This window comes from Periophthalmus magnuspinnatus, chromosome 16 (assembly GCF_009829125.3).
Source record: "Periophthalmus magnuspinnatus isolate fPerMag1 chromosome 16, fPerMag1.2.pri, whole genome shotgun sequence".
Classification (NCBI taxonomy): Eukaryota; Metazoa; Chordata; class Actinopteri; order Gobiiformes; family Gobiidae; genus Periophthalmus; species Periophthalmus magnuspinnatus.
This window is the reverse complement of record NC_047141.1, coordinates 10,447,665-10,468,091: the sequence shown is the minus strand read 5'-3', so window position 1 is coordinate 10,468,091 and position 20,427 is coordinate 10,447,665. Positions and strand designations below refer to the sequence as shown.

General features: G+C 39.7%; 1 protein-coding gene across 1 annotated transcript; it reads right to left on the bottom strand.

Annotated features, from left to right (window-relative positions):
* Positions 1-2,349: 2,349 nt before the first annotated feature.
* tlr18 (toll-like receptor 18) lies at positions 2,350-19,157 on the bottom strand. Its single transcript, XM_055227859.1, has 6 exons — positions 18,936-19,157; positions 15,105-15,236; positions 12,266-13,252; positions 11,264-12,081; positions 8,097-8,461; positions 2,350-6,088 (listed from the first exon to the last, which is right to left on the bottom strand). The coding sequence occupies exons 3-6, from the start codon at positions 13,240-13,242 to the stop codon at positions 5,630-5,632; spliced, it is 2,619 nt and encodes an 872-aa protein (XP_055083834.1). The 5' UTR covers positions 13,243-13,252; positions 15,105-15,236; positions 18,936-19,157; the 3' UTR covers positions 2,350-5,629.
* Between the last annotated feature and the right edge of the window lie 1,270 nt (positions 19,158-20,427).

Below are 20,427 nucleotides of genomic sequence, written 5' to 3'. Positions count from 1 at the left end.
AAGGTCACTAAAAGCTATCCTACACCCTGACATTGTAGCAGAGAATTGCTGGGCTGGCAGGTTTATCCATTCATAATTTGTAGTAGTCTTACACCATAGTAACAGACAGGCAGCCACACGCCCATTAGCCTGCCCCAGGGCAGCTGTGGCTATAGAATTAACCTATCACTGAAAAGATGCACACTGTATGGTGATTTATGTCTGGAAAAGATCAATGCATACCAGCTAAAGCATTTTAAACAATACAAAATATGAATTCATTTCTGATTTACTTTAAAGGTGCACTATGGAACTTTTCTGGTGGAGGATGTGACATCTGCTGTTCTCCTTGGATCCTGGAATGTTCCCCAGTATGACATGGAGATAAGCAGGTTACAGATTGGATCTCTGGAGAGGCAACCCCACACACAGTAAGAAATTAAGAATGCATGTTTTTTTTAAGGGATTTTGAGAAATGTAAGATACATCAGTTTAATGCCATACTTTGGAACATTACAGGCAAAGCGATAACAATTCTATTGAAACAAGGGGGCAGATACTCTACCAGAAAAGTTACATAGTGCACCTTTAGGACGTCCTTGTACACAACAACATGTCCAAATGTTTAATAGTCCTTCATTGAGTTATAATAACCTAAACTGTTTCAACTTGTTTAGTGAGTCACTTTGTACTGTAGGACTGAAGAAGAGCATTTACAAAGGGAGGAGACATCATAACAAGAGTAAACATAGTTTACTGAGTGAGAGCCAATTTGCACACTGTTTTTTTTGGCTGGAATATTTGCATGGAACGTAAGAGATGAGCTCCGTTACAGTCCATTAGAATACATTTACATCCATATCTGCACAGCACCTTACAAAAATGCTTTGTGTCCCTCTTGTCTGCCCATAGTCTTTTCTTTAATTTACATACTATTACATGGTACTGTATGTTTAATCAAGACCAGTCAAAAGTTTGGACACACACTCTCATTCAATGTTTTTTTTTTCTTTATTTTTACTATTTCTACTTTTTAGATATAGAAGACATCAAATATGTGAAGCAAGATACATGGAATTATGTAGCAAAGAGAAAAAGCAACAACTCAACCACTTTTCTGGACTATAAATCGCATTTTTTTCATAGCTTGTCTGGGGGTGCATCTTATACTCAGATGCGACTTATATGTGAAATTATTGATATATATAATTTCACATCTTCGTTATTGTCACACTGACAACTGCACCAGGGCACTCTAGACTTCTTTACTAGTATCTACTAGTCCTGTACCATTGAAAAGGTAATATTTCAAAATTACAGTAATTTAAATGACATCTCAGAAAGACTGAACAAAAATGTCCCCTAAAAAAAAAAAAATCGTATTCTGCTGAGTCTGATGACAGTCACGCTGAGGCGGAAGTGGTGCTTCATCTATCTCCAGAGTTGGTGGAGTTGTTCAGAAGCGACACCGCGGATGAAGAATTCAGCTGATTTTGTGATTTGGAGTAAGATCCAGATTAAACTTGTTAGTTTGTTTTTTATGCTATAGTTATTTGATTAACTGTTAATATCTTACGTTAACAAACCAGACACCTTTTCAGTTTTGTCTATGCTTCATGTAGCTGAATAAATATAAATGTGTAACCCTTAATGTGCTGTACAGCTATTCAGCCTGTTGTTCTATATTTTATTGCCATTATTATAACTTGCCTTTAAAGATAAAATGTCTGTTCTTTGTCTCGGATTTTGTAAAATAAACTTCCCCAAAATATGCGACTTATAGTCCAGTGTGACTTATATATGTTTTTTTCTTCATTATTATGCATTTTTTTGGCTGGTGCGACTTATACTGCAGAGCGACTTATAGTCCAGAAAAAAGGGTAAATGTTTTTTATGTTTTATTTTATATTCACATCCTTAAAGTAACCACCTTTTTGCTTTTTTAATTGCTACATAATTCCATATATCTTGCCTCATATATTTGATGTCTTCTGTATCTATATAAATGTAGAAAGTCGTAAAACAAACACTGAATAAGAGCGTGTGTCCAGACTTTTGACTGGTAGTGTATGTGTGTGATGATATTTAAATTTGAAGTCTGCAAATAGTGATTAAGTTATATTACCCAGCAGTGATACTTGTCTGTTTTTCACTTTGTCTGGTTTAGTGTAAAGCCTTTTAAAACACAGCACATGCAAGTTACTCACGCCACACTGTAATGATATGCTTTTTCCTGGCCCAGAGTGAACCTGCAGCCTGGCGTTGGGTCCATAACAGTGGTCGGTCAGAGGGACCAGAGTGATGGAGTAGAGTAAATATACATAAACTTTACAAAACTACCAAAATGTTTAAAAAGTCTAAATATAGCATAAGATCAAATAGAACTTTATTGAGCTCACAGTGGAGAAGTTCACACACAATCAACATATGTTACAAATATAATATCAAATGTCAAATTTGCGGAGGTGGGTGGAGTAGCCAAAAAGTATACTCAAGTAAGAGGGATGTTACTTCAAAATAATATTACTGGAGTAGAAGAAAAGTGATCCAAGTAATTATTCAAGTGTAAAAAACTATGACTAAGTAGCAGTAACTTAAAGAGTAACTGTCAGGACATAACATCTGTAATAAATGGTAAATAAAGAGCCCATATTACGCTGTTTTCTGATCTGTGTTATAATGTTGTTTCCTCATCAAAAACATACCCGGAGTTGTATTTTGTTTGATTCACACATGTTTAACACACAAATAGGAGTTCTTTTCTCAAACAAAAAACATTATATTCCACTTAATGATGTCATGTGGTAATACAGGAAGTGCTTCACTGTGTTTTTAAAGTAAATACACTTTTATTAGAAGCATTTGGATCATTTCAGTGCTGGATTTGCCGATCTCTACTAAACAAAAGCTAAAAGGAGCTGTTAACTTCAAAACTACTGTTTCATTACATCACAAGGTGGAACAGAGCATTTTGAGCTTTGTAGATGTAGACACACTAATAATAAAGTGATACTCAAACATGTGTGAATGAAACAAAACACAACTCCAGGTCTGTTTTTGAGGAGCTAACAACATTATTACATGGCTTAAAGCTCACAAGAGTCAAATTTGCATAATATAGGAACTTTAAGGTTAATGTAATTTGAAGGACAAAATATTAAATAATGCACAAAATAGAAAAAGGACTGACACAAAAACTTGACAAACAAAACAAAACTTGGCAAGAAACACAAATGTTAAAAATCATTTCATATTGTCAACATAAAGCTTTTGTCACTTACTCACAGTGGGATGAGTAACCAAAACGTTTACTCAAGTAAGAGTACTGTTGCTCCAATAAAAATATTACTCAAGTAGGATTATGCTGCTAGAAATGTGCTCTGAAAAGTACAATTGCTCAAGTTAGTTACTCAAGTAAATGAGTACTACCCACCTCTGAAAATTTTATATTTCAAAAATATATCTGCCCATTCAAATGGCATTCACATTCTTTCAGTGAGTTGTTATGAAAGTTAATTGCAATATTCACATTGATTGTAAATTCAATAGCTACTTTCAGTTTGTAACCTTTAATTGAATGTTGGCAAGGCCAGGTCAGCAGTTAATGGAAACACCCAGGCAGTCATGTTATGAGGCTGGTGAAGTAATTTTTTGGGCAAAATCAATTTTTCTGTCTCATTCCACTCTCCTGACTCAGCTGTAGCTGTAGGTGTTACATTAGCTTCATCCTTTGCCATTAAAGATTTCTTTCCACTCCCCAGTCATCTTATTGACTGTTGACAGAACTTCATTTTTTTACTGTCTCAAAAACCTTGAAAAAATACTTACTGGGAATTATGCCAGAAGGCTAACGATTCCCAACTTAACCTCGTCTATGAAGCTCAGCAGTGACCACCCACCCCCTGGTTCCAGAACAAGTTCCCATTAATTTTTCCCATACACTGTACAAAATAAATAAATAAATAAATAAATAAAGTTAGAAGCTTGCTCAGGGCTAATGAGCTATGTGGTAATTAATGACACAAGGGCGACAGTGACTCAGTTGGTTAGAGTGTTGGTCCCCCAACCCGAAGGTCGGAGGATCGAGTCCCGCTCGGACCAAGTTCTGTCGTTGTGTCCTTAGGCAAGACACTTCACCCACATTGCCTAGTATGAAAGTGGTGTGTGCACGAATGATAGGTGGTGGTCGGAGGGGCCGATGGCGATGATTGGCAGCCTCGCTTCCGTCAGTAGCTACAATAGTAGCTTACCATCACCAAGTGTGAAATGAATGAATAATGACTATAGTGTAGTGCTTTGAGAGGCTTTGAAAGAGCACATTACAAGTGTAAGCCATTATTATTATTATTATTATTATTACAAGACCTGCAATTGTATTTAAAATCAGTTTCTGAAACTTTTTAAACTGCAAAGTTATTAAAACATTTGCCACATCTTGTGTTTCAAATGTGCTTTTTGGACTTAAAAGAACCACGTTATGGATATTAGTTACCACGCAGCTGGTTAGCCTCCACGATGCCGTTGAAATCTTAATATTACAGTTTTTTGAAGTCTATTAAAAAAATTATGGAAATTTTACTTCCGTAACCAGAGTGGACTTCAGAGTGAGCGGGACTGTTGAGCACCATATCAACTTGAGATTAGACAGGACATTTAATATAAACATCATGTTACAAAAACAATAATTAAATCTTTGTTTAATTTGATACAAATTAAAAATAATCCGAGTAAAGACAGACCTTCCGCCATGTAAGGCTCCATATCGTCTCCTCATCAGTATAAACATCAGTGTGTAACATACAAACTTCAGCATTTGTTTTTAGCTAATGTATCAAAAACCCTCTGCTTTTACATTGGCTATAGTAAGTGAAAAGTTTAGATAGATTTTATTTTGCATCAATGCAAGGGGCATTTGACCCATCCTTCAATGTCGCTGAGGCAACCTGTCAAGAGCAGTGTCCACCAGGCCTGCCACGATAACACATTTTGAACCAAATATACTGTATCATTAAAAGGCATTGCATGCAGAAAATAAATAGCTGAATGGACCAATTATTAGCTAAGTTAGCTAAGCTATAGATAAGTTGCTTAATCAATCCTCTACAGCTCAAATCTTACTGTAATACATTAGAAAATGGCAAACGCCTCCCCGCTATTGCAAAGAAAATGTACACACATTTAGGGATCCACCGATCCAGCTTTTTAAATTCCAATACTGATTTCGATTCACTGGCTTTAAGGATTTGCCGATCCCTGATATCAACTTAATGTAAATGTGTTACGTGGCTGTTATTTATCTCTCAGGAAGAATTTTTATTTATACAAAGTTGTCCTGTAGGGAGTCACCTATAACCAGTAAATAGTCTTATTACATCAATTTATATTTCCAGCCAAGATATCTGCTGAAACGATTCTTGGAAGTATCGCCGCTGATATTCAATACTAGTATCAGATTGGTGCAGTCCTGCACAGATTAAATACTGACCCTCAATGACAATGACAGTATGTTGTTCCAGCTATCATTATCATGACAGGCCTAGCGTCCAGGACCCATCTCCAGACCTTGAGCGAGGCTTGGTCAGCACGACCTTAGCTGGAGGATTAGTGTTACATGTATGTTTCATCAGGTATTCACTCATCCAGTCACACTTCAGGGTCCGGCCACAGGTAGCTGCATTTGCCTTTGATTAACCTCTTCCTCACCTCTATTCTGCTCTGTACTTCTAGGCTCTCCTACAACAGCCACACTCAGTCCACCATTACTCTCCAACGGCCGGTTCTCCTCCGAACGCAACCGGCTCCTCAGGCTGAGGCTCCTCAGGCTGAAGCTCCTCGACCTGACTGGAGAAGGCCTCCCCAGCACGCTCCGGAGCTGTGCCCAGAAGAAGGCCTGCTGGTTCACCTGCTGAGGCCACTCCAGGTACGTCTTGGTGCTCAACATCTTGCGGAGCTTGCAGTACTTGTTGGGCAGCGAGCCGGGGTCGATGGGCTCTTTGACAACCAGGATGACGTCTGTGAAGGATTTGCCCATGGCCCGCTGTTGAGCGAAGTACAGCTCGTAGTTGCACCACTCGCTGTTGACAAAGTTCCGCGAAAGAACAAAGATGACCTATAAGAAGCAGATGTGGGAGTTAGACTGGATAAAGTGCATATGGTAGATTAGACTACCCATTTCCATAAACCATAGTTAACATCATTATATTTAAAGAGGGGATATTTTACTTCTATGGGGTATAAACTGCGATCATATAACAGATTTGGATCACCATGTTACCTTTTATTGTTTAGAAATTGCTGTATTTCGCCAAAACAATGTAATAACATGTCTTATACTTTCTTGACACCCCTATCCCTTCCCTTTGCTCCCCACACTAAGACACTCCTCCTTCAGAGCCAACGCCAGACCGCAATCACATCAGGTTTTTCAAGTTGTTGGGTACAGTTGTCAGTTGAAATTACTTAAGGGCGTGGCATTAATGTGAACTTTGTGGGGCCAATCACAGACAAATAACTGTCAGGTTCAACGTTTGGGGTTTATTCGTTTGAGATGAATTTTGTTGGTATAGAGAGTGAACTTGTTGCTACCAGGTGGTCTTCAAAGGACAGAGGGAGGGCATCAGAATATTCCAAAACTAGAAAAACTTCATCAGGGCATAACACATTTGAGTAAGTAATACATTTAAATAAGTCACCTGATTTGTGGATTTTTATTAGATTTTTCAAAAACGGTAATTCTCCCATAGAGTAATATGCCTATACTATATGTCCTCCATTATCTTCAAATTCTATAACATGAGCAATAGACTATGAATGTGACGAGAACACAACCTATTTGCACCCGTCTGTCTGTGACGAGCCGCTTAACTCAAAGCATGACATCATAAAAGGTTAAACTGTGACCATGCAAACTCTGTCTCTCATAAAATGTAGCCTTATATATTTGCTTATGATATCTGGCATTTATCCTCAATGTATTCAGCCATTTATCCAAGTGTAAGGCCTTTACATAGATAAAAGCAGTAAAATACTGACACATCAAATCATAATAGAAAATGTTCATACTCATCCAGATATTTGATCAAAACTTAACCTTGCTTTATAACATGATTTTCACATGTTGACTCTACTCGTTGGAATTTTAATGGCATCCGTTGGTGGTAATTCTTTACCAGGAAATGCTCAAGGCACATCCTTGAATTCTGAGAATTAATAAATGACACGTGACTCCTTAGTGAACCTCTACACCTCAGGGTATGAGCCAACTCTTGTTGGTTTATATTTATATTCGTTTGTGTGTGTGTGCATGCGCACGTGCATATATATTTGAAAAAAACATTTTTTTTAATGCATACCCTTATTTTTATTTGATCAGTTTATATTATTATTCTTTGTTTTAAGTTGCATTAAAATGGCGAAACATTTTTTTGTTTTTTTGTTTTTTTTCCACTGACAATGGCAATTACACTTATTCTGACTCTGAATATAGTGTTTGTTATCCCTTCTATAAAATTCAAACTTTAGACAATGGCACTCTCTAGTGGTGGTGCTAAATACTGCAGTTACAATGCACTTTTTCTCAGTGTGTCTGCCACATGCTTCTAAATACTTAAATGTAAATCTGACTTGTATGGAATAATATCAAGCTACATTTGATCTAAATAAAAAATAAACATACTCCCTATACCCAATATCTTTTCTTAAAAATTCAAGGTCGAAATAGAAATATTAAATAATATAAAGTCTGTCTTTATTACTTTATGTTCTCCAGTCTGCTTTAAAGGTGCACTATGCCACTACTCTGGAGGAGGGTACGCCACCTGCTTGTGTCCATGGAGATGTTATTGCTTTGCCTGGAATGTTTCACGGTATAGTATACAACTTATCAATTTTCATGGAGATAAGGCCAAATTAGAAGTCAGATATGTGATTTTTCAAGCTATTTTTTCAGGAATAAAAACACCTGTAATTTGATTAATGCAATATAAATCAGTTAATGCCATATAGTGTAACACTCCAGGCAAAGCAATAACAGCCGCATGGGGAAGGAGGTAACGGACACTCAGCAGCAGAGTTGCATAGTGCTTGTTTAAAAAAAAAAAAAAAGACAATACTTGTACCTTGCGACTGTTTTCAATGTTCTCGATGATGTTGTCGATTATCCACTTGCCGGGCATGAAGTCCCTCTCATGGATGCACAGGCGGTAAGGGTCCTTGCTGCCCTCCAGTGCGGGCAACAGCTGCTCCTTCACCCACTCTGCGTCTGAGTGGCTGTAAGAGATGAAGGCGTGGTACGTAAACAGGACCACCCCCTCGGTCGTGCTCTCCTGGTATGCCCTGTACTTGGCTCGGATGATCTGGTATGTGGCTTTGGTGTACCACGGCAGGTCGAAGATGTAACAAATGACCATCAGTATAATGATGACCACAGCAGTAGTAGCCACACAGATGAGGATGACCAGTCTGATGTCACAAGCCACACGCCCTTGAAGGAAAGATGTCACAGTCAATACATTTCATTGTGATTATAGAAAAGATCTCTCTATATCACTCTGTAATATTATGGACAAGGATTTATTACCTAAAGCCTTAAAATGAAATGTGTGTTTGAGGTTTCACAGCCAATAAAGCAAAACATTGAAACCCATCCAGAAAGTTTGATCTAAATTAAATAAAAAATCACATCAAAGTGCCACATCAAGTCATACAATATTTGGCTACATTTAGATCCTGTCCTTAGTAATACAAGTAACACTATGAGACCACAGATTGAGAAACACCTGACAGACACAAACACAAACAAGTCACAACAAATCCCACTAGACTAGTGTTGTAAGTTTGTGGTCCTGTTGTGACAGAAAATAAAAAAGGGGGCAGAAGTGGCAGTGGTTAAGACCTTTGCCCATCAAGTCAAAGTAGATGGTAAAAGCTTATTAAATTGTTTGTCAAATCAGTTTATTTATTTTATTTGTGGGTTTGGAGCACCAACTAATTTTAACTCTTCTCAGAATTCTTGATTTGACTGAAAATAAATATTTCCCTTTTATCATATGCTTGGAATTTTAAGGGTTAAGCTATACATTATTTGTATTGACATTTCAACATGCTTTTGAGCACATTTGCTTTGGCAATTCAGGTTTTTATTTATAGCAGATTATTTTCCAGCATCAGGGCTCCTCATAGTAGGACCATGTTAGCATTCCATCTACTGCCAACAGAGGGAATTACCATGACTGACTAATAAGGGACATGTCCCAAACATGGATCTATTAAAATATTTGAGGAGGGCATTGCTATCTTAGAACTGTCTCGAGTTGGATTAGTGGCCACTCATTGGTACTACAACGAAGAAAATCTCTCCTGCCCAGAAAGGATTTTTCTCATAGAGCTCACAAACTGCTCGTGTTTCGCTCATAGGGCACCAGCAATTGTCAAAGGTCAAATTTTGTGGCGATTTTTACTTATTTTCAAATCATAAACTTCGCGTTAGCTTTGGCTACGCTCTGTCAGCTAAGCTCAAGTGCTGATTCGCTAGAGCAGTTACATGTGTACGATACGAACGAGCCCAACTGTCGTGAACGAGCCGCAGGTTTAGAACATAGTTCAGAAGCCCTGGAAGCATAAAATTATAATTTATAATTTGTATAATTTATACATTATAATTTATAATTTGTAATTCCTGACTGCTCTGCTCCACTCGCTCTTGTCACGCAAAGTGTCATGGGGGGTAGTTCACTTGATACACTTTGAAAATGCCTCATATTCTAATATTGATGATTTATTGAACTCCGTGACTTTGATTGTTTTGATCGTTCTCAACACCATTGACCCAATGAAGGTTAAAATGGCTAAAGATAAGCAGAAGGCGCCATGGAGGAATAATGACTCGGTCAGGGCACAGAAAAAGGAGTGCCGGAGGGCTGAGCGGAAATGGTGCAAGTCAAAGCTCCAGGTTCATTATGAGATTTACAGAGAAAAGATGTACACGTACAACCACAGTTTATGTAGAATAAGGGAGTGGTATATTCCAGGGTATTGGAGAGGAGAATTAGACCGATAGTCGAACCTCGGATTCAGGAGGAGCAGTGTGGCTTTTGTCCCTTTCGCAGAACACTGGACTAGCTCTATACTCTCCATCGGGTCCTCGAGGGCTCATGGGAGTTTGACCAACCAGTCCACATGTGCTTTGTGGATCTGGTGAAGGCATTCGACCGTGTCCCTCGTGGTGTCCTTTGGGGGGGTGCTCCGGGAGTATGGGGTCCGGGGCCCTTTGCTCAGGGCTGTGTGGTCCCTGTATGACCGGAGCAGGAGCTGTGTCCGCATTGCCGGCAGTAAGCCAGACCTGTTGGCATCCGCCAGGGCTGCCCTTTGTCACCGGTTCTGCTCATTATATTTATGGACAGAATTTCTAGGTGCAGCCAGGGGCCGCAGGGGGTCTGGTCCAGGAACCATAGGATCTCATCTCTGCTGTTTGCAGATGATGTTGTCCTGATGGCTTCTTCGAGCCAGGACCTGCAGCAGGCACTGGGCCAGTTTGCAGCCGAGTGTGAAGCAGCTGGGATGAGAATCAGCTCCTCCAAATCCGAGGCCATGGTTCTCGACCGGAAAAAAGATGGCTTGCCCTTTTCAGGTGGGTGGAGAGTTCTTGCCTCAAGTGGAGGAGTTCAGGTATCATGGGGTCTTGTTCAGGAGTGAGGGAAGGATGGAGTGTTGACAGGCGGATCGGTGCAGCGTCTGCAGTGATGCGGTCACTGTATCGGACCTTTTGTGGTAAAGAAGGAGCTGAGCCGATTTACTCTATCAATCTATGCTCCTACCCTCGCCTATAGTCATGAGCTCTGGGTAATGACCGAAAGGACAAGATTGCGGATACAAGCGGCCAAAATGGGTTTCCTCCATAGGGTGGCCGGGCGCACCCTTAGGGATAGGGTGAGGAGCTTTGTTACACAGGAGGAGTTCAGAGTAGAGCCGCTGCTCCTACACGTTGAGAGGAACCAGTTGAGGTGGCTTGGGCACCTGTTCAGGATGCCTCCTGGACACCTCCCTATGACATCACAATCCTGGGAAAATTCAGTGTTTGATGTGTTTGATGAGTGCTCAGAGGGAGCACACGTGGTGCAGCTGATTGATTATGTAAATTAAGCTAAATACAACTCCACATACAGTATGTGTTTGATGAGAGAACAATATTACAACATGGTTAAAAGCTTGAAAAGCTTGAAAAGTCAGTTTTGCTTAGTATGTGTGTTTATTGTGTGTGATCATTATTACTTGGTGACATTCCTACCTGGAAAATACTTGGAGATGAGCGTGTTGAGCAGAGGCTGGGGATGGTAGCAGTGGTAGTTCCATGGCCAGTCCGTCAGGTTGACCTTTTCTTTTGACATGGTATTCTCTACAAATGCATGCAGCTCGCACGTGCAATGGTAAGGGTTATTTCCCCCTTTGAGAGAAGACAACAAAGGCATCTCTTGGAAGGAGTCTATCGTTATCACACCAAAAGAATTTCCATCTAGCTCCAGAGACTGAAGAGACGGACTTTTCCAACTTGGTGGGATGTACTTGATTTTGTTACCACTTAGGAGCAGTTCTTTGAGGTTTGTAGCTTTCTCAAAGAACGTCATTTCCAACTGGTCCAGATTGCAGTAGGAGAGATCTAGGTACTCCACGGTGGTTGGCAGGCAAAGCAGAGCCTCACTGACAAACTCATTATGGTGAGCAATGAAGCGAGTGATATTTTGATGCCAGATACATCCAGAACTGTAGGCGGCAGAACCTAGCTTGTTGTTGCTAACATCCATCACCACCATTCGATTAAAGTATCTGGTCAGTGACGATAGGTCTCTGAGGCTGGTAAGCTCATTGTTGGTGAGGTTGAAAGTGCGGAGGTTGGGCAGGGTTCCTTTATAGACACAGCGGCGATTGTAGATGTACTCGTCCCTCAGGCGGTTGTTGGAAACATCCAAAATTTCCACGTCTCTCATCTCGAGCCAGGCATCACATGGAGCGAAGTTAAGGTATACATGCTGGATGGACAGCTGTCTGATCCCATTAAGCCACGTGAAGCGCCAATCAAAGCGAAGAATGTCTGGATTACTTATGTACCTGAAAGACAAAAAAAAAAGTATGATGTGTTTAAAGGTTCTATAGGACAGCATGGATGACATATAAAACCATTTCAGGCATATTTTTAAAGAACTTTTAAACATGATAGAAAGAGTTGCCATTGAAAGATGGAATGCATGAATGAATGTTAAAAAATAGTGCAAACATAATTTAGCTTACTTACCAGAGATCCAGTCGATCCAGTTTGAGGTCTGTGATGCTGGACTCTGCCCCGCTGTCAGAAAATGAAGGCGAGCGGGCAAAGTCAATGTACTGCAGCCTCAGTCTTTTTATTGGTGTTTTCTGGAGGTTCAGCAGGAGCATCCTCAGAAGATTCTCGTTAAACTTCCCCCTGTAAAAGATGAGTCTGTGCGCTGTAACGTTTACTAATCCTTGGAAAATGTCCTCCACCCCTGTGTAGTAGGTGAACTCGAAGAGATTGCGGAACTTTACATCGGTGAAGCTCTTGTTAGCAAGATCACCTAGCATATCGAGCAGGGCGTTCGGCTGTGTGTCTATAGCCATATCGAAACCCATTTGCTTTGTTTGGATTACTTCTAAGCTGCCACGTTCGTAATAGCTTAGATTGGACGAACATCTTATCGCAAAAGTTTGGAGTGAAATATTTCTAAGAGGTTCAAAATCGCCCTTTTTGAGCCCCATCACCAAATGTCCACCTAGCGACAATACTTGAAGTTTGGCAAAGTTTGCGAAGCTTTCTGCTAGTTTAGCGCTTTTGTAGAGATTGTTAGACATGAACAGGATTTTCAAGTTTGAGAGCGGCTGTAGTGCTTTGGCTGGGATTTCATGAAGGGAATTATTAAAAATGTTAAGGTTCTCGAGGATTGGATTATGCAGGAAGGCGTTGTCATCGATGTGCGATATGTTGTTGAAGGTTAACAGGAGGACACGGAGGTTTGGAAATTGTGAAAAGTCCTCGGCATGTATTGCAGTGAGTTTGTTGTATGATAGGTCAATTGTCTCTAGAGTGGTGGGAAGTTGGTGCCAGGGAACAGAGTCCAGTTGTTGACCCAGGCAGTCGGCAAAGAGGCCAGAACTGGATATGAGGCAGGGGGAAGAGGTAAGAGCGGAGGGGGGTGGAGTCGGGGATGTGCGTGTTCGAGAAAAAAGAGCACAGAGAAGGAACGCAGTCCAAATCATCTCAATGGACCTGGAAAAGCATAAACAGAAAAAAACAGTTTAAAAATTATGATTTGTGATTGCTCTTTGTTTTAATAGGAGCCCAGATGTATTACCAAAAGACTGAAATATGAACTATGATGATTATGCATTAGTGTTAAATATTGCTTTTCCAGAAGTTGGTTCAAAGTTGGTTTACAATTTTTGTGCATTCATATTAGTCAAGGGGGATGATGTGTCTTGCCTAAGGACACAACAACCTGATATTCCCAATGTTTTGACAGCTTTTGACAAGGCCACAACTTGTACAGATCTAAATTAAGGACTAGCAGTTTTTTCATGCAGAATAAGACATAGAGATATAAGATATAAGATATTTTGTTGTTTGTGGGGGAAATTATGGTACTTGAAAAACTGCACCTTTTGTGATTTGCTCATTGTATCCAGTCAAATTGCAATTTTGATTCAGTTGCAGTTAATGTTACAGTCGCAGTGTGGGGCAGTGATTGTTGTGTAGATAAAGAATTTTGGGTGTGAAGATTTGAGTGTCATAGCGTGCTGTTGCAGTCTATTGCAACATATTCAGGCTTCCTTTTGGAGCTTAATATACCAATTCAAAGATTTAGGAAAAGGAAGTTGAGTAATTTCGGTAACCAAACTTACAAGAGTACACATGAATACTGCTGTTTTGTGTACTCTTAAATTATTTCAGTGAGATCAATAGTCGAGTGGCAAGGACTATCTACCTCTTGGCTTCTTGCAAAAGGGAATATCAATATAATAGTTTGTTCAAATAAATTATTGTATTCATTAATTAACTACAGAGAGTTACCATAATTTCTGTTAATATCATGTATCATTGGCTAAGAATTAGGTTAGGTCAGTTTGTTCAGTGATGTATCAGAAGAATATGCCAGATTGTCTCCATGGAGATGTTATCGGTTTGCCTGAGATGTTTCCATAGACTGTTAAGAGACTATTAAGAAGTAAACAAAGGGACTGTGACGTCACCCATAGCTTTTGACTCTAGTCAAATGAAGCTCATTGAGGCTAGAGCAGTTACAGGGGTGAATTTGGAGCCAAGTTCCATATTTGGAATTCCAGCCGCGAGTATCATAGCAACCAAAGAGCCAATCCAAAGGGAGTCTGATGAATTAACACCTCCTTCCCGCCCACACTGCTGGTTTAGCACAGAGTGGGCCCATGGCAATGCTGTCAAACTTGTTGCTAAGGCTAGTGAGAGCGACCTTCGTCTCTTATTAATGTTCATATCTTGAGTTACAGACACAATAGTGAAATAAAACCTCCAGGAGAGCGGGTTAATATGAACATTTTAAGCCCAAAATGACGAGGCTGACGCCAGCAGTTATGGAGAAAGGGGTGACATATTTTCAACGTAAAATGAATTGGAGCCAGAGTTGATGGAGCTGGAACCGCACCCATGATCACTTCCTGTTAGGAACACAGCGGCTAGCAGGTTGGCTATGTCCATTCATATATGCAGTTTATGGATGTTCCACAGTAAGTCATTAAACTTATCTATCTTGATTTTCTTTAACGAATAGGCACTTTAATTGCACACGCATTTTTATTGTTAAGGTTAAGGTACACTTTATTGTCTCCGTAGGGAAATTTGTCCTCTGCATTTGACCCATGCCTTAATGTCGCTGGGGCACTTCAAGATCAGTGCCGTACCCGAGGACCCATTTCCTTGATTTTGTCGCTAGACTTGTTCAGGGCTACCTTAGCTGGAAGATTTTACCATTTTTTAAACTATTCAAACCTACTCAAATCTTGAAATTCTTTTAAATATTCCTTTTGCAGTGTCAATAAAGTTTCAACAATGTACCTGTCATAAGTTTTGTAAATAGACTGTCACCCACCTCCAGGCTGTGCAGACGCAGTGCGAGCAGATAGAGCGTATCGGTGGAGCAGCGGCGGCGACTTGCAGCTGTGTTTGTGTGCAATGCGTAAACAGCAGGCTTCCTCACAAGTGTCCCATCAGACCTCCAAGCCTGGGACCAGAAGCAAATGTCAGCCAGGTGCTGTTTGCCACTCAGTATTGACTGCTGGGCAAATATGATACGCTTTCATTCACTGGTGCATGATGACATAGGAGAGTGTGATCAATGACAAGTTACACCTGTTACTAGGCAACACATACAAATACATAATACTGTATTCATGGGTTTCAGCATTGTGTTATAGGCAATAATTTGAGGACTTTTCACCATTAAAAACATTGGATATTTGTTTGCAAAATGTGTCTTCCTCGGTACAGGTCTATTGTAGTAGCTCTTGAGGTCAAATTAAGTCCAGCCTGTACTGTGTGTATCTAATCTGTATCTGTATTGAATAAGGAAGTGCACGGTTAGCATGTTTAATGTTCTTAGCATTAATGCCTTGGCAAAACTCCACTTTGGTCTCTGAGAGTTGTAAAAAAAAAAAAAAGTGCTTATCAACTCATCGTGGTGAATAATTAGCATGGTCGGAATGCATAAGGTAAGTGAATAACTTTGGACCACTGCAAAACATTTAAAATGAATTAAGATATTAAAAATCAGGTACAGCTCCTTTAATAGCTGTGGTAGTGGTCCTAATTTTTCACAGTTCTGAAACCCATTATAGACTGGAATATACAGATGCGTGAAATAGCAGAGGATTTCAAAGTGGATGCCCTTGAATGCGGTTAAAGGTACAGCAAAGTAAACTTTATGGTCTTAAAACATGAAAAACAGAGCTAGTTTATTTTAAACTGTTGCAAAGTAGTTCCTCACTTTCCGTATGCATTCCGAGCATCCTAATTATTCACCGTGATGAGTTTATAAGTACTTTTTCATAACTCTGAGTCGACAGTGGAGTTTTGCAGTGACAGTAATGCTGAGAACATCTAAGATAATAATCGCACACTTCCTGATTAAATAGAGTACACACAGTACAGAGTGGACTTATTTTGCCCTCAAGAGCTGCTTATACAATAAATCTGTAAAAAACTTAGTCATCACAGTAATGCTAACAGCAGCTAGCATGCAAAGAGCACATTTCCTGATTATCTGACCATGTAAAGATTTGTAATTAAATGCAGACTTATTTTGAGCTCAAGAGCTGCTTATACAATATATTTGTATTTGTTCAAATACATGGAAAAAAAAATCGATACACTCCCTTTAAGATCGATGACTTCACAGTACAAAGGCTAACTGATAGCCCATTTTTGTCAATTGTTTTCCAGGCCTAATAGTAGAAAACACTACTCCAATTCCTGCCATAGATTGTTTCTGTTTCTGTTACATTGTAGAATCCCTATAATTTAAAATTGAGGTGGCATTTGGTGCTTAAATGTCAGATTGCACATTGTTGACTTGAAATAATTACTGGGCCTATACACATGAAGCAAAACTTAACACAAAGTTAGTGTCAGCATAAAAAAAACAAAAGCTTCAGGATAGCTTCAAAAAGTGCCATTGTTCAACCTCAAAGTCAGTGATGTCAGTGGAAAGGATTTTAAGCCACAAGGCCAACATGGCAAATTAGTGGAGCCAAATCCCTTACAAATAGTGATAAGATAAAAACTGTTAATCTCCCGTTGAGTTATAGTCTGGAAAAATGAAATTCCAAGCAGATTCAGCAAATTCCAAAATGAGAGCGCAACCTATTGACCTTTTAAATGCTGTGGTCAGAATGTTCAAAACTCCAGAGTGCAGGTGTCTTGAGGCAAACTAAAGTAGACCATAATGTACTTCAGTAATTAACTCACATCAGATAAAACTGTATTTTGTTTACATAAATAATAATATTGTCTAATTTCCTGGGCAGAAAGATCAGTTAGTGCTTATCTATTTAAAAGAATGTATCTGAGTGTTTTCCCATTTCTAATTTTTTCCTAATTTTGTCAAACTCTGTGGTTAATCCCAATTTCCCCATTGGAACTGCATCCTGTTCCACTTCATTTGTGACTCCATGACAGAATTTAGAATGTTTTGTTAACAAACTCTTAAAGAGTGTTGATACTTTGCCGTGACATCACACTATCGGATGTTCTTCATGTATCTCTATGGTGAAATGTTCTGCAGTTACCATGGAAACACAAATCCCACATTCGCAAACACTGTCAAAAACGTTCTAAAATAGTCTGAAAATACAAAATGGGTTTAAACAACACATTTTCAGGAAGGAGCCTGTGATCAATAAGAGGTTCATGGTCCTGTTTAGGTGTTTGATTTTCTAAACAGCACAAATCAACTCACAGCTGGTCAATGGTGGTAAAATAAAGCTCAGATTAAAGACTAACAGAGCCTCAGACAGAGCAGTTCCTACAGTTAGCAGCACACCCCCAGGGAGTGTTGGTCACATCAGCTGTAAAGTATCAGTTGTGTATCAGTTGGTGTTGGATTGTCCCACACAGCGTGATGTCTGATGTGCTTTATGGTCTTGCCTCAAACACCCTACGTTTGATTTAAACTGTGTTAGTCTGGACTCAGTGGACACGTCCCAGCTCAGCCCGTCCCCTCTACATTCTGTCTGAATCCAAAAGAGTCTGGACTTGAACCACAGAGGATGACAAACCTCCACCCGAACTTGGAATGGTTCAACTACAGCTGCTAATTTGTTGCATGTGTTTCTGAAATGCAGAAGAGATCACGGACAACATGGTATCATTCAAATACAGTATATAACTTTTTATCTGAGATAAATGAGTTTGTTGTTCATCTGTATTTTTTTAATTTCTACTTTTTAATTTTTGCTACTCTGCTATGTTTTTTCTGATCTGAATGGAGATTAATTAGCAATTTTAAACATGTCACAAACAAAAAAATATATATATATTTAAGTCATTTATATTCTATAAGTACTACAAATATACCCAATATCACAAATATACCCACTACCACTACTACAGACACACCCAGTACTACAAATATACACAATTCTACAAAAACTAGGTTATTGATGATAATAATTACAATGATATAATGATGATATATTTAAGAAGCTTAGTCAGCAACAAGTGCAACATGCAAACTGTTTAAAGGTACACTATGTAACATTTGTGGTGGATGTTATATCTTTGCCTGGAATGTCCCACTGTATGGGAATAAACAAATGCATCTCCATGGAGACAAGCAGCTGACACCACCAGGCCAAGTTAAAGCACTTATAAGGTTTTTAAACATCACAAGCAAAGCAGTGACATCTGCAATCAGGTGCAAACCCTTAATGAGAAAAGTAAGTAGTAATAGCAGTAGGAGTGGCAGTAGTAATAGCAGTAGGAGTGGCAGTAGTACTAGCCTAGTAGCAGTAGTATTAAAGTAGTAGTAGCAGCCTAATAGTAGCAGTTTAAACAGTAGCTTAGCAGTAGCAGTAGTAGTTATGTTAACACAGAATATCCTTTTTTCCTCAGTCACCCCCCCCTCCATCCTTCCTGCACTAGGCTAACCCCGACCTGGGCTTGGCGTGCCTGATACCTCTGCCTCTTGGGTTTATTGTTTATTATTGGTCTGAGGCGATTGCTCAAGAAGTTACTGGAAAAGTGATCTCTCTTCCAGGCACTAAGCTCAGCGCATGCATCTATCTGTCTGTGTTTGCCCTGGTTTAACTCCTGCGTCATCACAAAACACACACATATAATCAGGTCACGTCTGTAACATAGACAGTAACGGGTCTTATCTGTAACACACACACACACACACACACACACAGAGGTTGTATCTTACCGTACTGCAGAGTTGTGTTGTTGTTGTCATAGGTGATTTAAGTTTCTGTTTGTGGTGCTCATATGCGTGGCCTGGATGGTTTTGTGCCATGTGCTCCCTCTCTCTCCCCTCCTCCTTCCTCCCCTCTCTCCTCCTCTTTGCACTCTCTCTCTCTCTGTCTCTCTCCTTTCACCTTTCTATTTCCCTCTTCCCACCTCTGCTCCTTCCTTCTTCCTTTTCCTTCTTTTCTCTCTCTGTGTTTCCGTCATCCCTCCTCTCTACCCCTCCCCTTTACTCTGTCTCTCACCCATCCTGTTTTCCTTCTCTCTCTTTCTCCTCTCTCTCTCTGTCTCACGTCTCTTTCCTCTCTTTTTGTTTTCCTGGCCCCTACCCTTTTCCTCCTCTCTTCCCCTCCCCTTTACACCCCCTCGCTCCTGCTTCCTAGTTCTCTCTCCCCTCCTCTTTCCTCTGTCTCTCTTTGTCTCTCCTTCTTTCTCTCTCTCTCACCCCTCCTGTTTTCCTTCTTTTCCTTTCTATCTCCCTCCTCCTCCTTTCTCGCGCTCTCACCTCTATTTTCTCTCTTTCTCTCTTCCGCTGCCCCCTCCCTTCTCTCTCTCTCTCCTTCCTTCTCTCTCTCACCTCTCCTGTTTTCCCTCTCTTTCTTCTTTCTATCTCTCTCTCACCTTTCTTTCCTCTCTCTGTTTTCCTGCCCCCTCCTCTCCCCTTTACACCCTCTCTCTCCTGCTTCCTATTTCTTTCTCCCCTCCTCTTTCCCCTCTTTCCTCTGTGTCTCTTCCTTCTCTCTTGCACCCCTTCTGTTTTACCTCTCTCATCTCTCTTTCTCTCTTCTCCTGCCCTCCCTCCCTTCTCTCTCTCTGTCTCGCTTTGCGTTGCTCATTTCTGAAGTATTTGAAGTATTTGTAGAGTCAGTGCAGGTCAGTGCAGGTCACGTGGTCAGTGATTCAAACACGGCTGAGCTCCTGTGTCTAAGTCTTTTGTTGAAGTTTGTCTAAGTCAGTGGCTGTTTACATGTAAAACAAAACAAGCAAACGTCTGATCATCATTTCATTACTCACATTACTTTTCAATTTCTCATTTCTTTAGTTGTTCAAACCTGTGCAGGGTTTGACAAGGAGAATTATGCAACAAAGGTCAAAGTATTGTGCCAAAAATAAAAATGAAAGAAGAAAATGTTAAGGGTTGAAACAGCCATTTTAAATTTCATTGTACTTTGTTTTCTAATTGTAACAGCTTCTCTCTAAAGCCATGGATTCACTGGCACATGTCAGCAGGTGTTTTTATGATCAATGATCAATGTAAATGTAAACAGTGTCTCACTCTAAAGAATTTCAGTCTGTATATAAATTTATTTTTAAGAGATTTTTTAACCATGGTATTTTTTTTCATTGCCATAACAGACTGTTTTTTTTTTATTTATTTCAAACTTATTTTTCTGTTTCTTGTGACGGGATATTTAAAAATACATTTGACAATAATACCATTATAACATGTA